Source organism: Littorina saxatilis, linkage group LG12 (genome assembly GCF_037325665.1).
Source record: "Littorina saxatilis isolate snail1 linkage group LG12, US_GU_Lsax_2.0, whole genome shotgun sequence".
Taxonomy (NCBI): domain Eukaryota; kingdom Metazoa; phylum Mollusca; class Gastropoda; order Littorinimorpha; family Littorinidae; genus Littorina; species Littorina saxatilis.
The window spans coordinates 59,343,218-59,365,817 of NC_090256.1; the positions used below are offsets into that span (position 1 = coordinate 59,343,218).

Below are 22,600 nucleotides of genomic sequence, written 5' to 3' on the forward strand. Positions count from 1 at the left end.
AGTGTGCGTATAACCTGTAACCGGCACCGTTTTCCACCTCACCTGCTTTTGTGAATGCCTCGTGCGATGCCATTGGGAGACGGCTATCAATCAAGCGTTTGCATTTAAAGGTGCCTTTCTTCTCATGAAACCCATCATGTCATCCGGTCCAGGCTTTTAGTACATGGGATCAGTCCATCTTTCAGCTTGAACACATACAAAAGTCCAACCGCCAAGCGATTTTTTTGTGCGGAGTGGGAATAATTTGATGAATTAATGTGTGTGGTTTACACTGAAAAAAGGCTTCGTCGCTACACCACTGACAAAATCTCAAATGGGGACTTGAAAGAGGTACACAGTTTTGGTTGTTGTTCGGAATGACAATCACATCACGCATCCTTCACGTTAATGTTTGAAAGTTCACTTCCACGTTTAAACACCATGTTTAAGGTAGTGAACGTAGACGGCGATTTTCGATGCATTCTTTCTTTACCTTTTCTTCGTTAACAATTCAGCATTCGTCGCCCCACACAGCAGTGAAACGTGTTGTCATTTGCTAGATTCCAGATTCGATGTCCTAACATTAAACGTGTTTTGTCTGCTACACACACACAATGACACACACACACATACACACACACACACACACACACACATATATACATACACACACACATACACACATACACATACCCAAACACACACACACACACACACACACACACACACACACACACACACACACACACATTAAATTGTCATTAAGGGTGTTTCTCAGCTACGGTACAGCGAACATTGCTCTAGTCACGCATTAAAATTATAATATATATGTTATATAAACCATTAAAAAAAATCGCTAGAAAGTAAACATACATTGTGGGCATGTGTTGTTGATGTGTTTGACCCACTAGTGAGCTTAACGTCCTCTTAGGTCCAATAATTGGCCTGTATTGGGAAATGTAGAGGTAGAGCATGCTATGTAATGTAATGATGTATGTTATGTGTGAGTATATATGATACATGCTGACGACAGCAAGTGACTTTTATCATTGCAAGTACAAGGCAAGGCAAACGATTGATTTCAAGAAACCCCATGGGGGCACATGCAAAACAAGAAAAAAGAAAGAAATGCAAATGTTTCAACATATGCATAAGCTCATTCTGAAAAAAAGAAGAATGTTAAAAACTCAACAAGTCGCGTAAGGCGAAAATACAACATTTAGTCAAGTAGCTGTCGAACTCACAGAATGAAACTGAACGCAATGCAACGCAGCAAGACCGTATACTCGTAGCATCGTCAGTCCACAGCTCATGGCAAAGGCAGTGAAATTGACAAGAAGAGCGGGGTAGTAGTTGCGCTGAGAAGGATAGCACGCTTTTCTGTACCTCTCTTCGTTTTAACTTTCTGAGCGTGTTTTCAATCCAAACATATCATATCTATATGTTTTTGGAATCAGGAACCGACAAGGAATAAGATGAAAGTGTTTTTAAATTGATTTCAAAAATTTAATTTTGATCATAATTTTTAAATTTTTAATTTTCAGAGCTTGTTTTTAATCCAAATATAACATATTTATATGTTTTGGTAATCAGAAAATGATGGAGAATAAGATGAATGTAAATTTGGATCGTTTTATAAAAAAAAATATTTTTTTTACAATTTTCAGATTTTTAATGACCAAAGTCATCAATCAATTTTTAAGCCACCAAGCTGAAATGCAATACCGAAGTCCGGGCTTTGTCGGAGATTACTTGACCAAAATTTCAACCAATTTGGTTGAAAAATGAGAGCGTGACAGTGCCGCCTCAACTTTCACGAAAAGCCGGATATGACGTCATCAAAGACATTTATCAAAAAAATGAAAAAAACGTCTGAGGATATCATACCCAGGAACTCTCATGTCAAATTTCATAAAGATCGGTCTAGTAGTTTAGTCTGAATCGCTCTACACACACACACAGACAGACAGACAGACAGACACGCATACACCACGACCCTCGTCTCGATTCCCCCCTTTACGTTCAAACATTTAGTCAAAACTTGACTAAATGTAAAAATAGAAATTCACGGGTTAGTACTATGCATGTGTACATATCATTGCAGAAAGAAAACAACAATTAACTGACTATATCATTTCATAATATCAGCACCAATTTAGAATTCTTTTAAAATACATTTTATAAAGTGAATGTAGCTTAACAAAACAGTTTTTATATTTAGTCAAGTTTTGACTAAATATTTTAACATCGAGGGGGAATCGAAACGAGGGTCGTGGTGTATGTGCGTGCGTGTGTGTGTGTGTGTGTGTGTGCGTGTGTGTGTGTGTGTGTGTGTGTAGAGCGATTCAGACTAAACTACTGGACCGATCTTTATGGAATTTGACATGAGAGTTCCTGGGTATGAAATCCCCGAACGTTTTTTTCATTTTTTTGATAAATGTCTTTGATGACGTCATATCCGGCTTTTCGTGAAAGTTGAGGCGGCACTGTCACGCCCTCATTTTTCAACCAAATTGGTTGAAATTTTGGTCAAGTACTCTTCGACGAAGCCCGGGGTTCGGTATTGCATTTCAGCTTGGTGGCTTAAAAATTAATTAATGACTTTGGTCATTAAAAATCTGAAAATTGTAAAAAAAAATAAAAATTTATAAAACGATCCAAATTTACGTTTATCTTATTCTCCATCATTTGCTGATTCCAAAAACATATAAATATGTTATATTCGGATTAAAAACAAGCTCTGAAAATTAAATATATAAAAATTATTATCAAATTTCTTTTTTCGAAATCAATTTAAAAACACTTTCATCTTATTTCTTGTCGGTTCCTGATTCCAAAAATATATAGATATGATATGTTTGGATTAAAAACACGCTCAGAAAGTTAAAACGAAGAGAGGTACAGAAAAGCGTGCTATGCAGCATAGCGTAACCACTACCCCGCTCTTCTTGTCAATTTCACTGCCTATGCCGTGAGCGGTGGACCACGAGTATACGGTCTTGCTGCGTTGCATTGCGTTCAGTTTCATTCTGTGAGTTCGACAGCTACTTGACTAAATATTGTATTTTCGCCTTACGCGACTTGTTTTTGTTGTGGAAAACAAAAGTTGGAACTTAATCACATTAGGATTATTTCGATACTGAAATGGAATACATTTGTTTCTCAGTTCACTATAGAACTGCAATGAAACAAATCATGAAATTCATCACCAATATTGCCATTATTACACTTTACACACCCTCTCAGTTTCATTCTGTAATTAAATACTTTCATAAACCTTCCTTTCTGAATAGGCAGCGTGTGGTACAGCAAGTCAACCATAGCAGGACAGACACAAAATGTTTGCTCATGCGTGTTGAAGTATGATGTATATTATTGATGTGCGAAATGGGTTTGCAACAATGTGTGATTGTTGCAGACACAACGACCTGCCGTGGCAGTACAGACGTCACGTGAACAACACGGTGTACTCCGGGGGACCCGACCTGACCACTGGCTGGCCTGTGGTCCACACCGACATCCCCCGGCTCAGGGAGGGACACTTGGGCGCACAGGTAACAAACACACAAGCACGCAAACAAAACAAATAAACACAAACGAGCAAAAAGCACACACACACACACATAAGCATGACACCAACAAACAAAAATCAAACAACAAACAAACAAACAAGCAAGCAAACAAGCAAGCAAGCAAGCTAAACTCCAAAACAAACAAGTAAACAAACAAAAAACAAACCAACAAACAAACAAACAAATTTAAGCAATCAGCAAACAATTAAACAAACAAACTAACAAACTAACAAACAAACAAACAAACAAACAGTCGCGGTGGTGGCGTTGGTGTCGGTGTGGGTAGATCGTGGGGATAACAGACTCGGAAAATACAAACAAAACAAATCCGAGTACATGTAAATTATATACACGCACTTAAAAACGGCACAAACTAATGTATACAGTAACCAGAACTGGAAGAGGTAAAAAGAACCATAAGGCGGTACATGTGATAAACGTACCCCACTGACCTCACCCTTTTTGTGTACATATGTCTCTCTCTCTCTCTCTCTCTCTCTCTCTCTCTCTCTCTCTCTCTCTCTCTCTCTCTCTCTCTCTCTCTCTCTCTCTCTCTCTCTCTCTCTCTCTCTCTCTCTCTCTCTCTCTCTCTCTCTCTCTCTCTCGTCATCTGGGTCGCAACTAGAACATCATGTACATGCTGGTTTTAGAAACTGTGTTAAAGAAATAACAAGTCGCGTAAGGCGAAATTACTACATTTAGTCAAGCTGTGGAACTCACAGAATGAAAATTAACGCACTGCATTTTTTCACAATGACCGTAGTCCGCCGCTTGTGCAAAACGGAGTGAAACTGACGAGCCTGTTCAGCACGGTAGTGGTTTCGCTGTGCTGCATAGCACGCTTTTCTGTACCTCTCTTCGTTTTAACTTTCTGAGCGTGTTTTTAATCCAAACATATCATATCTATATGTTTTTGGTATCAGGAACCAACAAGGAATAAGATGAAATTGTTTTTACATCGATTTCGGAAATTTAATTTTAATCATAATTTTTATATTTTTAATTTTCAGAGCTTGTTTTTAATCCAAATATAAAATATTTATATGTTTTTGGAATCAGGAAATGATGTAGAATAAGATGGACGTAAATTTGGATCGTTTTATATTAAAAAAAAATTATTACAATTTTCATATTTTTAAGCCACCAAGCTGAAATGCAATACCAAAGTCCGACCTTTGTCGAAGATTGCTTTACAAAAATTTCAATCAATTTGATTGAAAAATGAGGGTGTGACAGCTAGTGCCGCCTCAACTTTTACAAAAAGCCGGATATGACGTCATCAAAGGTATTTATCGAAACAATGAAAAAAACGTCCGGGGATATCATTCCCAGGAACTCTCATGTGAAATTTCATAAAGATCGGTCCAGTAGTTTGGTCTGAATCGCTCTACACACACACACGCACAGACAGACAGACACACACACACATACACCACGACCCTCGTCTCGATTCCCCCTCTATGTTAAAACATTTAGTCAAAACTTGACTAAATGTAAAAATGAAAACAACTCTAGGTCACGACCGTAATGTATCTAAAAACAGGATGCGTGATAACATAATTTGACAGGTTTCAAGTAACACATACACTCAAAATATTCCTTGCCCTATTCGGCTGAGCATTCTGTATTCATAATCAGCTTGCTTAAAGGTGACGCTTATTCAACGTATGTAGTCAAGGGGCGGTGGGTAATCTCTCTACTCATCCCCATCTCCACATATACCCTCCGCCCCCCAATCACCGCGACCACCAACCCACCCACCCACTCACCCACCCCCTCTGCAGTCTACTCCCCCCCCCCCCCCCCCTTGCCCAATCTCCATCATCGAAATCCATCTCAGATCCCCAATTTCAAGCCTTCCCCTGTTACCTGTTTTGCATGATTCCTTGTGTAAACGGTATCTCATTAGAAATTCTCGTACACGAACAGTACTACCTCGTACACCGGTCATGCTCACGCCAAAATTCACACTCGTTCCAGAGTGGTCTGACCACTTCAATGTTATGTATACAGTATGAGCACTCTTTACATCATATTAGGGTCAAGATCCCACGGTTTGGCAATATGAACATGATATTCCACTGTAATCGCTGCCAGCCCTCCAGTCGCCTCGTAACATTCGAGACGAGCAAGGAAACTGTGAATCACAATTAATAGTATATAACAATCAGTGTATTTTAATCCAATGCCGTTGATTATCAATATATATATAATCTCCAACCAGATAGATCTAGAGCATTGGTGTTTAACCCTTTGTCTCTGTGATACAAAAATTCGTCCGTGAGGATAAAAACTTTGTTTAGCATTATACTTTATGAAACGTTATATCCACCTATTGCGGTTTGTTGCTTGATTTTTATTTTTAGCGTAACCAGTCTTGTTTCTGATTTTTTTCCTTTTTCAGTTAGGGGGAAAATGTTCAAGTGTGTGTTTGGGAACACTTGTTTTTCAGTTTTGTGCAAGCACTGCATAGACTTCATACTAGTTTAATTCTGAGTGTCACGTTCGACCACAGTTGACCTCTCTCTATGCGTGCGTGCGTGTGTGTGTGTGTCTTTTCCCTTTTTATATGAGAACAACAAAGCAAGAAACGCAGTTTGTGTAAATTTCTTTACACTTTTTTTTCCAGGTTTATTGCGTTTCATTTGAGCCTTCTTATGTAAGCTGAGCGTGCTGGCTAAAAAAACGAATCTCAACAGTCACAAATACAATTCTGTTTACTCGCTGGGTATATAAACATAGCACTATGATATACAGTGTCATCGTCACACGTAAACTCAGTGCGTACACGATTAACTCACTGTGTGTTTTGTGTAGATTGTTTTAAGTATACGTGAGGACAAACGCGCCCTCAGAGCGTGGTACGTCTGGTCTTAAAATTCAGTTTGCTGCTCAAAGCTCCCAGTGTGTTTGTCGGCAAACATTCTGAGCACGCACCCATTGCGTTTTGCTTCACTCGATGTCCACGTGATCGGCGGTATACATGATGTAGACATGACCATGAGGATTCTGCTCTTGGATTGGTTTTGAAAATCCGACTCTTACGGTTGATTGGATGAACCGTGAGGATGATGGAAAATGTCAAGGTCAACGGGCGTGACGATGCAAGTGGAACTGCAAGCTGAATATAGGTAATTGAGACACAGTTTCGAGAGTAGAATGAACTAAATTTGAATTTTAACGTTCCCAGCAGAAGTAATGTTGGTAAAACACTTAAAAAAATAACGCAACGACGCTGGTTTTTCCCGCTTATAAGGCTACAGATGTTATGGTCACATAAATCATTTGTGCTAATAGAAATCGAGAGAGCCCGCTACAGTATTGGGGAATTTAATTTTTCTACGAGAAACAAACTAAAACACTTCACATTCATGCTTTCTCTTTGTAATTGTCGTTGTACTCGCTCTCCCCTTACGTTTGATCGACTTTTCAAAAAGTGATACTTCTTGTCAAAATAACTGCCTCAGAGCTTCCGAGGAACTGCACATAAAAGTTCGGTTTTGGGTTTAGAATATCTCTAAAATCAGTGTCTGAACGTTAAAGCTATTATTCAAAGACTAAATGTACTTTGGGTATTCTTCGCTGACTGTAAGTATACAATACGAACCCTTGTTACATTTAGTCAAGTTTTGACTAAATGTTTTAACATAGAGGGGGAAATCGAGACGAGGGTCGTGGTGTATGTGTGTGAGTGTGTGTGTGTGTGTGTGTGTGTGTGTGTGTGTGTGTGTGTGTGTGTGTGTGTGTGTGTGTGTGTGTGTGTGTGTCTGTGTAGAGCAATTCAGAGTAAACTACTGGACCGATCTTTATGAAATTGTTCATAAGAGTTCCTGGGTATGATATCCCCAGACGTTTTTTTTCCATTTTTTCGATAAATGTCTTTGATGACGTCATATCCGGCATTTTGTAAAAGTTGAGGCGGCACTGTCACACCCTCATTTTTCAATAAAATTGATTGAAATTTTGGAAAAGCAATCTTCGACAAAGGCCAAACTTTGGTATTGCAGGCTTGGAGGCTTAAAAATCAATTTATGACTTTGGTCATTTAAAAATCTAAAAATTATTTTTTTATAAAACGATCCAAAATTACGTCTATCGTATTCTGCATTATTTTCGGATTCCAAAAACATATAAATATGTTATATTCGGATTAAAAACAAGCTCTGAAAATTGAAAATATAAAAACTATGATTAAAATTACATTTCCGAAATCGATTTAAAAACAATTTCATCTTATTCCTTGTCCATTCCTGATTCCAAAAACATATAGATATGATATGTTTGGATTAAAAACACGTTCAGAGAGTTAAACAGAATAGAGATATAGAAAAGCGTGCTATCCTCCTTGTTTATACCCCCTAGATTTAAAACTCTGCCCCCCCCCCCCCTCCATTTTTTTCACTCAACATTTTCTTTGGTCTGTACGGAGTTATTCAGGCTGCTGTGATAATAAAATGTGTGACTGAATACACACTCGGAGAGTCCATAAACACACGGTGAACCAGGATCACGACGAATAGTAAGTGCAGATCTTGGGGTCTTGAAAGGTTCTTGTGAACCAGTTCGCCACAGAAAATTGTGTTTATTAATGTAGCCAAGTGCACTTCGCTACCCTACACTCTAACCATCGCATAGCAAAACAGCCTTGTAGGGGAAGGGCTCTTAATATGGACCGGTTCCTAATATGGACCACCTCCTGTTCTGACAAACAAACTAACGGCGCAAGAGCGCTCGCTGTATTCACCCTCTCTGGATAACTTGCTCATGTCAAAACTGTTGCGTAAACACAAATCTCAAAACCGTTAGGCTTTTTCTCTTTTTTTCACTTTTGGCAGCGTTCACTCTAAATTTACCGCCTAAAACGGACTCGTTTCTGTCCACAGCCAAAGCTTTAATCACACAAACATTGCTATGTATGACAGCTTAGACCGTATTTGTTACACTTTAGCAGTGTTGACCCCGAGTTTCTATTGCAAACAAAAAATAATAGCAAAATCTCAAAGTATGTGCGAGTCCCCTAATATGGACCACCTTCAACAAATTGAAGAAAATTATTTCATTAAGAAGCTTGCTGGAAATAACCTATAACTAGCCCTCGAAATTAAAAAAATATAACAAAAAGTCATCTTTTCGTGGAAGTTGATAATTTCACTTATGTTCACTCTGTTTTTGATAAGCTTCTTTAGTTTCCCTCGGTCATTCTGCCATAAGTGCAGTGGTGGTGGTGGTGGTGGTGGTGGTGGTGGTGGTGGTGGTTGTGGTTTCTTGTTTTTGCTCTTTTTGCACCGCTTTTTATTTACACCTCATTCAGCAAACACTCTCATTCAGTGAATCCCCCCCCCCCCCCTCACACAACACCCTCACCAACGTCACTGGCGTTCTTTCCATCGGTGGCCCCTCTTGTGTGCTTGCTACTTCATCCAAAGGCTCCCTTACGCCACTTGACCCACAGTTTCAATGTGTACAAGTTTGCAAACGAAATTAATAAACGAGTACAAATATCTCAGACCTACAATATATTTTCTTCTGAGGATCACATAACGTGTCTGTTTTGACTGATGTACCACTGGTGCCCCTGAAGATGTTAAATTCATCATCCAAAAGTGTTACCCTTCTGCGCCTCCGCCCCCAAATCCGGTTCTAACCCTCTAAAAGATGTTGACAATCCCCCCTGGTGCAAGTGCTATATGAAATAGTAATTTTATTTGTGAAAATAGAAGCAGGTGTAAGATTGTGTTTAAGATAGTTAAAAAAAAAGTATTATTCTTCTTGTCGATCACACTAGTTTGTGTGTACATATATGCGTGGTACCATGAGCGCCAATGGCCTAGTACCTCCGTCTTCAGCTCTCCTGGTTTTCTAATTATCCCAGTTTTCTTCTGGTAGACGATTTGCCGACCAAAGCTGACGAGCATCGTCTGCCCGTGTTTCTCCGAGGTGTCCTTCCCCGTAGCCAGATCAATCAATCAATCAATAGGAAGCTTATATAGCGCGTATTCCGTGTGTACAGTTCTAACCGCTTGTCGAAGAGTTGTCAACACAGGACTAACAAAGAAACTAACATCTACAGACGGACACGAACCCTATCACACACTAGCAAACCCTGATAAACATACAACAAACAACTGTTTAACAACAATGTACACATCAATAGCTAGGTCCAATAAAAAATAATATTAAGCACAAAGAAAACACCTCTCACAGAGCACAGCACAAGAATGTCTTTTGGGGCACAACGCATCACGTCGAACATGAAAGTCACAGCCAGCTACGGGAAGAACTGAGTCTTCAACCTACTCTTGAACGCGTCAAGAGAGGGGCTCTGGCGAAGCTCAAGCGGCAGGGAGTTCCAGACGGAGGGGCCCGCGGAGGGAAATGCACGCTGACCAGCAGATGCTAGAGCTTTTATGGCGGCTCTTAATCGCCATGATGAACCTGTCATTGGACATGTAAGGCATTTTGTAGAAGTAGTGGAGCCACCCTCTACCCCACCCCGTCCTGGTAGGAACATCGCCAGTTGGTTCGGGACTGCTTATTTGCTAAAGCTAGCTTATTCGCAGCTAACCCCTATATCTAAGGGCCGTTCACTATCCACCACCTGTGACCCGCTGGGTTGGGGATGGTCGTCCCGCTACTGATTTGGAGGTAGCCTGGTCCCAGGGGGAAAAAAGTATTATGAAATATCTTCGTTATGAGTCCGCATATTTCAGAAGAAAGCTGACCCCCCGCCCCCCTCCCCGGGCAACACACACACACACACACACACACACACACACACACACACGCACACATTGTGACACACACACACACACACATTCACACATTCACACACACACACACAGATACACACACAGATACACACACACACACACACACACACACACACACACACACACACACACCACAAACCACAAAACGTCTGGGACTGAGGAAGTAAATTAGAGAGCGCGTTCAACACTCCGGACTTGCATACAGTCATCCCTAATGCTGTTGATTTTACCCCGCTACCAAACTCTTTCAGGTAGGTCAGTCGCCCCCATTTCTTTCTTTCTTTATTTGGTGTTTAACGTCGTTTTCAACCACGAAGGTTATATCGCGACGAGGGAAAGGGGGGAGATGGGATAGGGGAAAGGGGGGGAGGGGGAGATGGGATAGAGCCACTTGTTAAGTGTTTCTTGTTCACAAAAGCACTAATCAAAAAATTGCTCCAGGGGCTTGCAACGTAGTACAATATATGACCTTACTGGGAGAATGCAAGTTTCCAGTACAAAGGACTAAACATTTCTTACATACTGCTTGACTAAAATCTTTACAAACATTGACTATATTCTATACAAGAACCACTTAACAAGGGTAAAAGGAGAAACAGAATCCGTTAGTCGCCTCATACGACATGCGGGGTGCAGAGAAATAAGGATGTGGAAAAGAAGACTTTTGGTAAGTGAAATAAAGGTGATGGATCCAGTCAGGTAGAAATAAGACAACAAGAAAAGAATTGGAAAACTGCAGGGAATAGTAGGGAGAGTTTTCTTGGAAGGAAATATAGGTGAAAGGACTGGTAAGGCAGAAATAAGACAAAAGAAGAGAAGAAACAGAACCGTTAGTCGCCTCTTACGACATGCTGGGTAGCATCGGGTAAATTCTTTCTGGTCCCAACCAATATGGGACTCCCCCTAACCCGCGGGGGGTAGTAGCCCCCAGAGGTGTGTTATTCGGTGTGGGTTTTGTTATGTTTGAAAGTATCAAACAAAGCAACAAACAAACAAGCGCGCGCACATTCCCGCACGCGAGCAAGCACAAACACTCACATACACACACACACACACACACACATACACACACACACACGCATACACCAGCGCGCGCACACAAACGGCGCAGCTCACCCTTTCTTGATAAAAGCGCTCTTTTCAACCGCGGTCTTGTAAACATGACCTGCACGGCTTGCCCTTGGCTGGAAATTGAAGACTGCTGATGCGTTAACTTTCATTTGAAAGAAACCAACAGCGTGAAAAGAAACCCGGCAATGCCGAATCAAAATCTAGGGCTTACACCGGCTGAGAAGAGATTCAAGGGACAAAGATAACAAGTCGCGTAAGGCGAAAATACAACATTTAGTCAAGTAGCTGTCGAACTCACAGAATGAAACTGAACGCAATGCCATTTTTCAGCAAGACCGTATACTCGTAGCATCGTCAGTCCACCGCTCATGGCAAAGACAGTGAAATTGACAAGAAGAGCGGGGTAGTAGTTGCGCTAAGAAGGATAGCACGCTTTTCTGTACCTCTCTTCGTTTTAACTTTCTGAGCGTGTTTTAATCCAAACATATCATATCTATATGTTTTTGGAATCAGGAACCGACAAGGAATAAGATGAAAGTGTTTTTAAATTGATTTGGACAATTTAATTTTGATAATAATTTTTATATATTTAATTTTCAGTGCTTGTTTTTAATCCAAATATAACATATTTATATGTTTTTGGAATCAGAAAATGGTGGAGAATAAGATGAACGTAAATTTGGATCGTTTTATAAAAAAAATATTTTGTTTACAATTTTCAGATTTTTAATGACCAAAGTCATTAATTCTTTTTAAGCCACCAAGCTGAAATGCAATAACGAAGTTCGGGCTTCGTCGAAGATTACTTGAGCAAAATTTCAACCAATTTGGTTGAAAAATGAGAGCGTGACAGTGCCGCCTCAACTTTCACGAAAAGCCGGATATGACGTCATCAAAGACATCTATCCAAAAATAGAAAAAAACGTTCGGGGATATCAATCCCAGGAACTCTCATGGAAAATTGCATAAAGATCGGTCCAGTAGTTTGGTCTGAATCGCTCTACACACACGCACGCACGCACGCACGCACACACACACACATAGACCACGACCCTCGTTTCGATTCCCCCTCTATGTTAAAACATTTAGTCAAACCTTGACTAAATGTAACAAGTCGCGTAAGGCGAAAATACAACATTTAGTCAAGTAGCTGTCGAACTCACAGAATGAAACTGAACGCAATGCAACGCAGCAAGACCGTATACTCGTAGCATCGTCAGTCCACCGCTCACGGCATAGGCAGTGAAATTGACAAGAAGAGCGGGGTAGTAGTTGCGCTAAGAAGGATAGCACGCTTTTCTGTACCTCTCTTCGTTTTAACTTTCTGAGCGTGTTTTTAATCCAAACATATCATATCTATATGTTTTTGGAATCAGGAACCGACTTTATGTCTCATGTCAAATTTCATAAAGATCGGTCCAGTAGTTTAGTCTGAAAGTGTTTTTAAATTGATTTGGAAAATTTAATTTTGATAATAATTTTTATATATTTAATTTTCAGAGCTTGTTTTTAATCCGAATATAACATATTTATATGTTTTTGGAATCAGCAAATGATGGAAAATAAGATAAACGTAAATTTGGATCGTTTTATAAAAAACATTTTTTTTACAATTTTCAGATTTTTAATGACCAAAGTCATTAATTAATTTTTAAGCCACCACGCTGAAATGCAATACCGAAGTCCGGGCTTCCTCGAACATTACCCGACCAAAATTTCAACCAATTTGGTTGAATAATGAGGGCGTGAGAGTGCCGCCTCAACTTTCACGAAAAGCCGGATATGACGTCATCAAAGACATTTATCAAAAAAATGAAAAAAAAACGTTCGGGGATTTCATACCCAGGAACTCTCATGTCAAATTTCATAAAGATCGGTCCAGTAGTTTAGTCTGAATCGCTCTACACACACACACACACACAGACACACACATACACGCACATACACCACGACCCTCGTCTCGATTCCCCCCTCTACGTTAAAACATTTAGTCAAAACTTGACTAAATGTAAAAACGACAATATTATTGTCGTGAATCTTATACGCGGATGGAAAGAGCTGTCAAGTTTAGCTTGTCGGTAAATCAGAACCCTTACTTTTTCTGGACAGGTATTCGAGTAACTATGTTAGATTCTATTGAGAAAAACAAACGGACCAGAGATTACCCGAGCAGAACTTGTCAGCGAAGAGAATACAATTGTATGACTAGTACAACTTGAGTTGTTAAAAGTAGTGAAAAGTGTTAATTTCCAAGACGTACAGTGATCTGCATATTTATCATTTCCTGTTGCTTACAACAATATCTGTCTGTTTGTCTGTCTGTCTGTCTGTCTGTCTCTGTCTGTCTGTCTCTCTCTCTCTCTCTCTCGCTCTCTCTTTTATTTAGACCTAGTGTCATGTCACACTCACACACACACACACACGCACACACACACACACACACACACGCACACACACACACACACACACACATTCTCAATCATGTCTGACCGATGAGTCTTTTCTCTGTGAAACATGTCCCGTTTTCAACCGTTTGCTTACTGGTACTAAACACACGGTCGATGTCTTTATACTGGTGAATAATTAAGATACAACAGACCTTGAGCGTTTAACCTTTCTCTAATAAACAAAGGTTTTGGTCAAAACACAGTTCAAACGGGTCGAATAACCGGTAGACGATCCTTGCTCCTACATTTCGTCACGCACGAGCGGGTCGAGATCAAAGTGGGCGGGGCCTGTGCGCTCTCAACACTACAACTATTACACTTGTAGAAACTATAGTTGAGGCGACCGTCCATCACAAGTGGGATGAGAACCAAAAGGTCGAGGATCAAAAGGTCGAGTCACAAAAGGTCGAGGACATTTGGTCAAGAGTCAAAAGGTCGAGTGCGACAAAAGGTCGCGGGTGACAAAAGGTCAACAGCAAAACGTTTGGGGGACAAAAGGTCGAGGATTGAAAAAGGTCGAGTATCAAAAAAAGTTCGAGGATTTAAAATTTCGATTTCATTTTCTATGTCCATTCGTGAAGGAAATTCTGCTTCGAGTGCCTATAGTGCGTGTCACAGGGGTGATTTGTGAATATGATCACACACACACACATAATATACACATACACACACACACACAAACTACAACCACACACACACACACACACACACAAACTACAACCACACACACACACACACACACACAAACTACAACCACACACACACACACACACACCTTCTGAGTGTGTTTCTGTCTGGAAGGTTAACAAGCACCTCATCACTGAAGTTCGCCATCGCCTCGCTTATTATCCATCGCGGTGCTGTATCGCTCTCCCAGCCGTTCTCTGTAATCTGCACGAGTTCAGCAGAAACCAGATTCAGTGTTGGGTTCGGAGGATGATTATGCGCTGCTACTTCTGCTGGAACTGTTTGTACTGCAAATCTGTTTGTATGCACAGAAAGCAGCGTTTTCTTCAAGCAATCAATCACACGGGAACAGAAAACTATGTCGACATTTTCAAACCTCGACAGTTTTTTAATCCTCGACCTTTTTTTTAATCCTCGACCTTCTTCGAATCCTCGACATTTTTGTCCCGTAGACTTTTTGTTGTTGACCTTTTGTCACCCTCGACCTTTTGTCGCACTCGACCTTTTGACTCTTGACCAAATGTCCTCGACCTTTTGTGCCTCGACATTGTAAACCTCGACCTTTTGTCGCACACCCTCACAGGTGACATCCAAGACATAAGCCCAGCCCACCTCGTGTCGAGTGCCTGTGGTCAAGGCTACGGAGGTCAGTCACTATTCGGTACTGGTGACAGAGAAGAGGAATTGAGGCTGACATTTACAAACTAAACAATAAAGCTGAAATTGTGTGTGCAGTGACGTACATTACTGAGGAGTGTATAAAACCATGAAAGTAAAAGTAGCAGACAGCGCCGTTGTTGGTTAATTAGGTAAAATTCGATTTTTTTTCTCGTGAAAAATGGACTATCGTTACATGGGACACGAATATTACATTAACATAACTAAACTTGGCCAAAACATTATTGCAACAATTTTCGCACGCTAAGAAAAGCATTAAAACGCAATTCATTTTAGTTGAACGTTATATGCCCCAAAAGGTAATTATGTCAGCTGGACATAACAGACTAAACCATCATATGGCCACAAAGCTGAAGCTAGTTCCCTCCCCCCTATGTCCGTGTGACAAGAATCAGACAGCAGAGCACATCCTGCAGGCTTGTCCATACCACAGTGCTCTGAGGGACACCATCTGGCCAGAGGAGACAGCGCTACAAAAGAAGCTATACGGCCCCAGAGCGGACTTGGAGAGGACAGCACGTTTTGCCCTGCAGTCCGGACTGACGATCTAACAGCGAACGACAAGAAGAAGAAGATTTTTCCGATTGATGGTACTTTGTATAGGCATCCCGGACAGCCTGTCAAACAAGGTCACCCCTAAAATCGACCTGACAAAAACCATAGCACCGTATTTTAAAATCTGCAAAAAAAATCAGAATATGCACAAAGCAAACATTTCTGACAACCATTGGAAAGGCCATTCAATTTCCTGTTCAGAACATTTTGTTTTATGCACCTGACTTCTCTAGTCTTTATGTAGCGTTTTGTCAAAGGCGGTAGGTGTCAACCGTTTCAGAGGCCCAAAAAGGCACGTTTTGCGGCCATTTTTGAGGGGGTCCTCCACCCAAAGAGGCATATCTGCTCAAGTTCTCAATGATTTGCTTTGGAAAGTTCAGAGGTTATGACCAATAGGCTGACCAAAATGTGTGTTGCGTTTTGCGAATGTGTATACGCGATTTTTTAACCTAAAACCCTGAATTGATATGAATATTTGTTTAGTTCTTTCGGAACGCTTATTATACACATTCGCAAAAGTAAACACCGATTAAGGTCAGCCTATTGGTCATAACTTCTGAACTTTCCAAAGCAAATCATTGAGAACTTGAGCAGATATGCCTCTTTGGGTGGAGGACCCCCTCAAAAATGGCCGCAACAACAACACTGATGCACACTGGAGGTTGCCGTCTCTTTTTGTTGAGACTTGGACTAAGAAACAGAATATTGGCCTGTCTAGTAAGAATGTGCGATCTTACAGGTGAAGAAAAAAATCCGCGCACAATGCTAAAAAGACAGGAAAAAAAAGTCTGTAACCAATATATACATCATTTGTGTATTTCTTCTTGTGATGATTCAGTACAGGAATGTTTTGATATCCAATACTTAGGAATGTGAATGGCATCACTCTCGACAAATCGTCGAGTGAGAACTTTCATACTTTTTTTTTCTAACGAACCCTCTCCACATGGATGACTTGCAAAGGAGCCATCAGCGGGAGACGTAACCAACACAACAATGTCCGCAAAGCTGATGAAATATATGACTTCAGGCCTACTCCCATGCACACATTTAATTAAAGATACATGCGTATGACATGAAGAACAAAGGAAGAGAAACACATACACAGAGTCTCCCTCTGTCTCTCTCTTCATCTCTCTCTGTGACTACATGTTCCAGCAACCCGGCTTCCAGGCCAAAACAACCGTTATTTCAAATCTTAATGCGCAACTTTTTGACAACGACAACGACAGTGGTGATGATGATGATGATGACGACGACGACGACGACGACGATGATGATGATGATGATGATGATGATGATGATGATGATGATCCATGACGACGACGATGACGATGATGATGATGATGATGATGATGATGATGATGATGATGATGATGATGATGATGATGATGATGATCTATGACGACAACGCTGCTACTGATAATAACTCGACTACATCTTTGTTAACATTTCTTCTTTTTGCTGCGTTACAGTTCTGGGCGGCCTTTGTCCATTGCAACTCTTCCTACAAGGACACTGTACGCCAGTCACTGGAGCAAGTCGACGTCATCAAGAAATACGTGCAGCGGTACTCCGACCTAGAGTGGGTCACCACCGCACAGGGTTAGTCAGAACTGATCTTGCATTTGTAGTGGAACAGTGTGTGTCACCAACGCACAGGTTAGTCAGAATCTTTCATTTTGTACCAAAACAGAGTGGGTCACCACCGCACAGGGTTAGTGAGAATCTGTCATTTGTAGCGGAACAGAGAGGTCCCCATCGCACAGGGTTAGTGAGAATCTGTCATTTGTATTTTAACAGAGTGGGTCACCACCGCACAGGGTTAGTAGGAATCTTTCATTTGTAGCGGAACACAATAAAGAGTTCATTGCCCGCTTCAGTTGCCACGTGGTTGCGGAGTGATTTTTTTTAGAGAGAGAGAGAACTTAGACTAGTTCTAGTTTGTTGATTTATTCAGTATCACGATATGCAGGATATCGCATGAGGGAGGATGTCTAAGTTAATACAAGGGTGTTGGCCTACATCCTGAACTCAGGTCAAAATGAGTTCCGCTCATTCTCTCCCTGACAGGATGCCTTGAGTTTCCTTGTCTGGCAAGGAAACAGATTTGTTTGCATATTTAGAGCTTTTTGTAATGTATTATTGATATAAGCAGATTCGCGATCGTCGATAATGATTTTTCATGGTGTTTTGTAATTTTTAAATTACAAAGGAATTGATACGTAAGACAGTTTCAAGCGAGCTATTTTTCGCGGCTGTATTTACAGTGCAAACAACTCTAAATATGGCAAATATATCACGTGATAATCAACCGTTTGGTTTCGTCGCTAACTGGAGCAGACGATTTTTTCTGTAACCTGTTGACAGTGATGAAACCATATAATTATTACGGTCTCCTTCCGGCAGCAGTCCCAAAATTTCGACTTGTTTTGACCTTAGAACGATGTCTTTATCATAACTGTGAAGAACAGAACGGAGATCACTGTCGAAGTCGGCCAATCTGCAATCATTTTCGTCTCGCGAACACTGATCTCAAATTTAGATCAGTGCTCGCGAAAACCATATGGGAGATAACTCTGTATTTTTACATTTAGTCAAGTTTTGACTAAATGTTTTAACATAGAGGGGGAATCGAGACGAGGGTCGTGGTGTATGTGTGTGTGTGTGTGTGTGTGTGTGTGTGTGTGTGTGTGTGTGTCTGTGTGTGTGTGTGTGTGTGTGTGTGCGTGGTGTATGTGTGAGTGTGTGTGTCTGTCTGTGCGTGTGTGTGTGTGTAGAGCGATTCAGAGTAAACTACTGGACCGATCTTTATGAAATTTGACATGAGAGTTCCTGGGTATGATATCCCCAGACGATTTTTTCTTTTTTTCGATAAATGTCTTTTATGACGTCATATCCGGCTTTTTGTAAAAGTTGAGGCGGCACTGTCACACCTTCATTTTTCAATCAAATTGATTGAAATTTTGGCCAAGCAATCTTCGACGAAGGCCGGACTTCGGTATTGCATTTCAGCATGGAGGCTTAACAATTAATTAATGACTTTGGTAATTAAAAATCTGAAAATTGCAATTAAAAATATTTTTTTATAAAATGATCCAAAATTACTGTTATTTTATTCTGTATCATGTTCTGATTCCAAAAACATATAAATATGTTATATTCGGATTAAAAACAAGCTCTGAAAATTGAAAATATAAAAATTATGATTAAAATTAAATTTCCGAAATCGTTGTAAAAACAATTTCATCTTATTCTTTGTCGGTTCTTGATTCCAAAAACATATAGATATGATATGTTTGGATTAAAAACACGCTCAGAAAGTTAAAACGAAGAGAGGTACAGTAAAGCGTGCTATGCAGCACAGTGCAACCGCTACCGCGCTAAACAGGCTCGTCACTTTCACTGCCTTTTGCACTAGCGGCGGACTACGGTCATTGTGAAAAAATGCAGTGCGTTCAGTTTCATTCTCCACAGCTTGACTAAATGTAGTAATTTCGCCTTACGCGACTTGTTGTTTTGATAGATTCGCGTAGGACTGTAGCGTCCGGTCAGGGAGAGATTAATGAGCCGAACTCATTTTGACCTGAGTTCAGGATGTGTTGGCCTACTCAACAAAATAGTGAGCATGTTGACCAATTTCAGATTGCTATGACAGTTCGAGACAGTTGTTGTACTGAAACTAGTGCTTCATGAGTCCCTTGTTTCGAATTTTGATAGATGCAAGATATTTGCAAGACTTTTTTTTTCTTTTTCTCTCTTCTCTTTTTTTTTTGTCTTTCCTTTTCTTCTTTGTGTATTTATTTTCATTTTTGTTTTGCTTGTTTCATCCTCTTTTTGCTTGTTCAGACGCTTGTTCCTTCTCCCAGTATGCTCCCATGTCGCCCCGTCCCAGCACTCACTGCAACATCCACCCCCGAACTTCGTTCCGCCGCCAGACTTTGTCGAATCCATGAGCCCCCAGTGTTGGTCAGGCACCTGGGCACCCTCACAAATCTTACAGACACAGGGAAGGATGTCAGGCCGCAGCCTTAGGCTACCCTCGGAAGATGACACTGCACTTGCTGCTGAGTCACTTCGACGGTGTTCAGTATTGGTCCTGTTCCTGGCCAGGGACACAGGCACCGCTACTTACGACACTGACTGTTGAGTCGCGGAGCCAGAATGAGTGAGCGTCTCCTCAGAGAACAGACCGCCACTGCGTCCTTCCGTCGACCCCCTGGAGCATCCCAGGGTGGCAGCAGAATATTCAGCGATGGCTGGAACAGGAACACTGGGACCAAGGTCACCATGAGAGCCCTGGGCAGAAAGGGTCACAAGAATCGAGACAAGTTTGTTTATTTTCGCGCTTTTTGAGTCAATCGCATTCGTGAAGTGAATGACACTCGGCTGTGTGATCCCAGCCTTCCCATTGGAACTTTAGCACTTCCACTCTGGGTAGGAGCCGACCGAAGCCCGAAAAACCCACGGACCTTATGGGATTCGAACCACGATCTCCCGGCCCGCAGTCTGATGCGCTAACCACTGCGCCACGGGGACCATGAAAAGAGCTTTTGCAGCTTGAACTGAACGTACTGCAGCTTGTCTACGCAATTTGGACTACAAACTTTGATCAGTTTGTCCAAGCACTGGCGGTTCTGATTTCCATGATTTTTCGCACTGGACCACATACACTATATGCGCGGTGGCTTTCTGTGCATCTGCGTGACATGTGTCAGCTGTTGACAAGGATTCCAGCTGTATATCAAGCCTTCTATCTGGGTGCATTTGTCGTCAACAAAACCCGGCGGCCATTCTCTTCCATTGCAATTGACCACGGACATGAGCAGTGCTTCTTCTTCTTCTTCTTCTTCTTCTGCGTTCGTGGGCTGAAACTCTCACGTACACTCGACCAAAGAATGCATTTGCAGAAGTTAATGCCAGGATATTTGATGGTGCTTTCATCGTTCAGCTTCTATCTCCAAAGACATGACGCACGTTTCAGGAGTATGCAGATTTCGTCTTTATACCATACGTGCTTTCTCAGCTGGAAAACGTGTCAAACTTCCCCAATTCCATCGAACTGGATGAGCTTCCTTCGAAACGTTGGCAACAAAGAAGATTTGTTCCAGCTTCTCGCAAGAGAACTGATCCGCCAGAAGGTCACGGACAAAGTTGTCATTGCTACATGTGGAGAAACAGTCCTCTGCTCTTCCCCTGATGTTATCCTGTCCACCATTGATAGTTGCAGTCAAGAAGAAGCGGACACATGTTTCTTTATGCTGCACACTGTATTGCACAAGGACACAGAAGAATCGCGATACGAACTGCAGACACTGACGTTGTTGCCCTTGCCATTTATTTCGCTGAAAAGTGGCATGGTATAATGAGCTGTGGGTATCATTTGGTTCGGGGAAGCATTTTCACCCCATTGCTGCACACAAGATTGCTGGTAGTCTTCCGCCTGAGAAGGCGAATGCCTTGTCAGTTTTCCACGCATTAACAGGATGTGACACCGTGTCTTTTTTTTTTCGTCAAAGGGCAAGACAACAGCATGGAAAACTTGGGCAGCTTTTCCAGAAGTAACTTCAGCTTTCTTTGAACTTGCTGCAAGGAGAAAACCTTCCATTGCGATTGCATCAGCAAGATTGAACAGTTTGTTGTCTTGATGTATGAGAAGAACAGCACATCGTCAACAGTCAATGAAGCAAGGCAACGCTTGTTCTCTCAGAAGTGCTGTTCCATTGAGAACATTCCTCCCAACTCCGATGCTCTGCATCAGCATGTTCCCCGCGCTGCCTACCAAGCAGGGTTTGTATGGGAGCAATCTCTGGAGAATGCTCCCTCTCTACCTTCTCCAAAGGACTGGGGTTGTACCAAAGAAGAAAAAGAGGGGTGGAAGCCCTTGTGGACCACTTTGCGCCAGGCTGAAGATTCCTGTTACAAACTGATTCGCTGTGGATGCAAAAAAGGCTGCAAGGCAAGGTACAAATGTGGAGCTGCAGGTCTTCAGTGCACCGCCCTTTGCAACTGTGGCGGGGACAGTGGGGAAAAGTAACAGCTCCAAGCGTCAGCTGTAAGTTCTGTGAGTTGTCAAACATTCTTTTGGTACACTGACGATTCAAATAGTGTTATGTTCAAGTGTTTGTTGAAAAACGGTGTGTGGTGGTTTTTTTTTTATCCTTTTTGACACTTACAAAATACATTAATTCATGATTTTGTATATTTTGGATGTTGATCGGGATTTTAAAAAAAATGGTTTTGCATACATGTACTAATAAAAAGATACTTTTTTGTGTGTGTGCTTATGGAAATATAATATTTTTTTGCAGGAATAGTTTTTTGTAACACACACTCACACACACAATAGTTTTCTGTAACACACACTCACACTCACACACACACACACACACACACACACACACACACACACACACACACACGTACACACACACACATACACAGAGAAAAATGTGATGTGGATTTTGAAATGTACATGTAAAGTTTTGCTTAGCTGTAACCATCCTTTTACATTTGTACTTGTGAAGGACGAAATGAAGGATTGATATTTTGTTGCAAGAGGCAAACGTCTTTCGCTCCCGGTAGTGATGACCTATATTTCAGCAAAATTAGGTCATATGAGATATATGAACTAGTCAAAGATAATCAAAAGGTTACAGACTATTGCAGGAATGTATTTGGTTAACTGTTATAGGTATTACCTCGTGACCAGAAAAAAAGCATTTATTGATCCCTGTGACTGTGACAGAATGGTTGGAGACTGTCGAGGGCACACCGTGTGACCTACTTTTGAAGGGTCAGTACCCTGTGTTGTCAATGAATACGCTTACCTCTAATGAAA

At 41.2% G+C, this 22,600-nt stretch overlaps 1 protein-coding gene and 1 long non-coding RNA gene across 2 annotated transcripts in view; both read left to right on the forward strand.

Annotated features, from left to right (window-relative positions):
- The window catches only part of LOC138982398 (uncharacterized), an 85,036-nt gene that overhangs the window by 32,649 nt on the left and 29,787 nt on the right, over positions 1–22,600 (forward strand). The gene's annotated exons all lie outside the window — the stretch shown is intronic.
- The window catches only part of LOC138982396 (dipeptidase 1-like), a 43,022-nt gene that overhangs the window by 3,911 nt on the left and 16,511 nt on the right, over positions 1–22,600 (forward strand). The window contains exons 2-3 of the mRNA XM_070355667.1: positions 3,398–3,533; positions 17,235–17,364. Of these exons, the coding sequence (XP_070211768.1) occupies positions 3,398–3,533; positions 17,235–17,364 (266 nt within the window). The remainder of the gene's footprint in view (positions 1–3,397; positions 3,534–17,234; positions 17,365–22,600) is intronic.